The sequence below is a fragment of the Benincasa hispida genome, chromosome 12 (assembly GCF_027475165.1).
Source record: "Benincasa hispida cultivar pf3 chromosome 12, pf3_genome.v1.1, whole genome shotgun sequence".
NCBI lineage: Eukaryota > Viridiplantae > Streptophyta > Magnoliopsida > Cucurbitales > Cucurbitaceae > Benincasa > Benincasa hispida.
Genome location: NC_143489.1, coordinates 35373873 through 35378186, shown reverse-complemented (window position 1 = coordinate 35378186; position 4314 = coordinate 35373873). Strand labels below are relative to the sequence as shown.

Below are 4314 nucleotides of genomic sequence, written 5' to 3'. Positions count from 1 at the left end.
GAATGTAATTTTCACATTATCGAAATGAATTTTGAATGAAAAAACATATTTTAAAATTATTTTAATCATTTCATAATCAGTCCCAAACCTATCCTAAATATATTCCTCATAAATTCATGGTGAAAAGTTCAACAAAAAGAACACTTTGATAAATAAATTTGACTCATTCATGTTTGAGAGACCAATAGAGAAGAAATTTTTCGTTAGTAGAGTGAACTAATATGTATCTTTAGTGCAAATTTTCCTTTCTTCTACTTTCCTTCTTCAATTCACATGAACATTTGTTGCACCTAAGATAAGAGACTTCAATATCTTTAACCCTTCAAATTTCTCAATACCACTATTACAATATATATATATATTATATCAGAAGAGAATTGAATTGAAAAACGAGAAAATGAAGGAAAAGAAAAGGAGTTCATGAAATTAGCAGAGGTTTTTATGAAGGTTTTACTAATACACCTTCATCACAAGCACACATAAATTACAATCCTAAGAGGAAAATGACACCATATAGCTTACACTGTAATTACAGACATTACTCAAACTCTTTTTTCCTTTCTCTAATGCCCTTTGAATTGAACACACAGGATGACAAACTCTCAAACCTTGCAGTTCACCAACAAGGATGTATGGAAGCATAGACAATCTCCCTGCCACTCATTCTTCATCTTAAAAACATCGTCGACGAATACTTTGGTGTCGAGAAACTGAGAATTTTCTAACACAATTTAGTATTTTTCACACTCCTATTAGAACCTCAAAATTAGTTCATCTTGCTTCTCTAACATCCTAAACGTACAAGCAAATTGTTGCTGTTGATCATCTGCTACAAACATTATTCTAGAATGACATTTTTTTTTTCTTTTTTTGGTCCTTTTGAAGATTTAGTTTCATTAGTCAAACAAGTTAAAACTTAATGAACTTGGTAAGATGGTGTATGGAGGTTTACCTCTATTACTACCATCAGAAACAAGCTTGAATGCGTTTGGCTGGTGCAAAAGCTCCAGAAGCCTTATTCCGAAGATGGATTTCGTATCGAGATGTCGGCATGACTGATTCAAAAGCCTCGACGAGAAGTGCCACCTTCTTCTTTTTAGCTGGTGCAAGTTTCGTGACAGTTCGTTGGAGTGCATAATCAAGCATCCATTCTTCTGCATTTTTCCTGTCATCCATCAGTTGATGCTTGAGATCTACCTTTTCGGCCTCGGGATCTGGCACCAATGGCAAGTAATTCGGTTCTCGTGGATCGAAGTCCCTTGGATCTTCTGATTCTTCACCAAGCCTCTTGCATTTCGCATTCACTTCCCAATTCTTGCTCAAGAGATCAAGTTCTTCGCTGGAATCAATTGTGGTACGGGATAACTTTGATGCTTTTAGTAATGAATCTGCTCTATCTTTTCCTTCCACAATGTTGACCGGCACAGTGCTATTATCATTCAAAGAAGTTTCTTCCATCTTCAAATCACTAGGTTCCTCATTACCTGTCATTTCTAGGACTGTTGAAGATTCAGTTTCGTCTTCTTCCGCAACAGAATTACTGTTTCCAGTAGCAGAGATATCTTGGCATTTTCCATCAGAATGTTCAGCCTCAATAGCAACCTCATCTCCATGGTTTGGATCATCAAGTTGTTTTTCTCTTTCCATTTGATTATCGATATTGGCATCTAGTAATTCCTCTTGCAAGACATAATCATTGTTGGGGAGCTGGTAATCAACAAACTGTTCATCAGAAACTCCATCAACTTGAAGATCTTGGCTTTCCTGCTCTTTATTTGAAGCTTCTTTTGTTACGAAGGGAGTTTCTACAATCTCAGCTTCCAGTTCATAATTCAGAATCATCTCCAGATATTCAATTTCAGCTCTTTCAGAAACAGCTTGAGTAGCATCCTTCTCATCAAATTCATCCTCTAAATAAGAAAGTTGATCAAAACTTAAGCTCTCAGACACTTGGCTAGCCTCTTCCACCTCCCAATCTTGATGGCGATTCAAGTCAGAATCCCCAATATAGAACTGTTCTTCAAAGTCTCCACTCTTTTTATTGACAACATCATCAGATCCAGCAAGTTCTCCATTCAGCAAACAAGTCTCTTCTGATAAACCCCCAGTTACAGCATTTGAGTGATCTTCAACTTCATCCAAACCATCACTTTCCATACTCAAAAACTGTTGCTCCTCCCACTCTTCCATCTCGGTATCCGTTGAACCAGCATCATCCTCAACCCCATGGAAGATTCCTTCAGTCCCTTCTTCACCTAAACCAACCTCATAGTCCATGGATCCATCAGATATGTTCTCTGCAACTGATTTATTGTCCTCTTCATTACTCAATTCCATTTCGTCTCCCACGGTAGAAGAAGAAACACCAGCACAATATCCACTCATTACCCTATCTTGATTAACTGATCCAACATCGTCAACCTTATTTTCAGCATAAATTTCAATGAAAAAATCCAACTTACCATCATTTTCCAAAACCTCTGGAACCATTTTTTCTTCATCTAGCACTTTCACACCAGCTTGATCAATCCCTTTCGCTCCACAACCAGATGGCTCAACTTTTAGATTCTTCAACAAACGTCTCCTTGCAGACAAGAAACCCTTCAAAGGAGGCAAAGGAGCATGTCTATGGCCATTAAGCGAGCAGTAAGTATAAGGACAGACTTTCATGGCTGAAGTTCCTTCATACTCAGTTGCTCCAGGGCTCAGCATGAAGTATGCTGGAAACTTAGAGTCCTTGAGAGTGGAAGAACAGGTCGCTCTATGAGAATCCATTTCTGCACACAGAGCCACCCTCGAAGACTTCTTAAAACTCGATGTCTTCTTCAAAGTTCTAACCAGTTTCAAACTGGAGGATTTTGTCAAACACTTGGTGGGCTTAAGGCCAGTAACAGAGCCATGAGTAGAATTCTCTAAAGTCCTCCTTCTGGTTTTCTTACTATCACTACAAATTCGAGAATTCCGAGAATTCACCTGAGAAACCTCTTTCCTTGCATCAAAACAGCTCGTGGATTTCATGTAATTGGGCGAGCCATCGCTGGTTCTAATCACGGATGCTTGATTTTGCTTCTGTTTGATTTCCAAAACATTAGAAGAATTCGGTGGTGGTTTACCAGGCAGAGATATATTCTTTCTAATCGGCGATGAATTGAAGCTGATCTCAAAATTGGAAAGCTGAATAGCTCGTGATTTCTTCATCATCTTCTTCAAATCAGCTGCTCTGTTTTTGCCATCTGGGTTTTGAGAAGAAGAAAAAGATGAACTAGTTTTGAAACTCGCAACTCTCTTCTCCCCTTTAACGCTACCACTTTGAACTCCAAATTTGTTCGCCACAATTCTCTGAACCATCTTCTGAAATGGGTTTGATTCGATGAAGCTTTCTTCTCTTCAAAAACAGGGGAATTTTCAATCTCTAGAAGAAACCCAATAAGCTTTTTGGAAAGTTATGCATCAAAGAAAAGTCATAAGAGAAAGATTCGTGAAAACCAAAGAGAACCCAAAGGATTCTTTTCTAATTGGAGATGCTTTGGAAGAACAGAGGGTGGGATTTCTCTGTCTTTGATGATTTGTTAGAGAGAATTTGAAAGTTTTTTTTTTTTTTTTTTTTTTTGGGTTGGTTTAAATAAATATTGTATTTGTGCTCGTGGATTTTGAAGTCTCGAGATATTGCTAAGACTTAGCTTTGTTCTTGATTTTCTTGTTCTTGTCTTATAAGTAATTCAACTCATTCTCATCGGTTAGGCCATTCTTTTCTTTTCTTTCTTCCTACATATACCGCCAAGGATTTGAATAATCATCTCACTTTTATGTTTTTTTTTTTCCTTTTATTTTAGGTATGTCTTAATTTATGTTATAATATCGAGAAAGTATTAATTTCGATAACTAGTTTTCAAAAGTTTTTTTTAAAAGAAAAACTATAAATAATTATTAGTAATTATATTCCTAATATTTATATCAATCTAGTTCTAGTTGACGGATAATTTAAGTCTCGTTTGTTAATTATTTTATTTTTTATTTTTTTAAAAAAAATAAGCCTATATACACTGTTTTCACCTCCAAATTAGTCAAATTTTGAGAATTAAAAAAAATATCTTTCAAAATTTTGTTTTTGTTTTTGGAATTTGGCTATGAATTCACCCATTATACTTGAAATATGTAAATCATTGTAAGAAATATGGATGAAATAGGCTTAATTTTCAAAAAAAAAAAAAAAACCAATTAGTTACCAAACGGAGTCTTAATTATTTATCTAAAAGTTAAAAGTTTGATTCTAATCCCATATTTTTAAGATGAAGAGTGGAGATTCAAATAGAT

The 4314-nt window shown here is 35.6% G+C and overlaps 1 protein-coding gene across 1 annotated transcript; it reads right to left on the bottom strand.

Annotated features, from left to right (window-relative positions):
* Positions 1 to 398: 398 nt before the first annotated feature.
* LOC120092967 (Plant calmodulin-binding protein-like protein) lies at positions 399 to 3738 on the bottom strand. Its single transcript, XM_039051235.2, has 2 exons — positions 953 to 3738; positions 399 to 710 (listed from the first exon to the last, which is right to left on the bottom strand). Exon 1 carries the CDS (start codon positions 3346 to 3348, stop codon positions 967 to 969), a length of 2382 nt encoding a protein of 793 aa, XP_038907163.1. The 5' UTR covers positions 3349 to 3738; the 3' UTR covers positions 399 to 710; positions 953 to 966.
* Between the last annotated feature and the right edge of the window lie 576 nt (positions 3739 to 4314).

What these genes read in the sequence shown, in the direction of transcription:
- LOC120092967 (XM_039051235.2), bottom strand. Translation starts at nt 3,348, where the DNA reads ATGGTTCAGAGAATTGTGGCGAACAAATTTGGAGTTCAAAGTGGTAGC.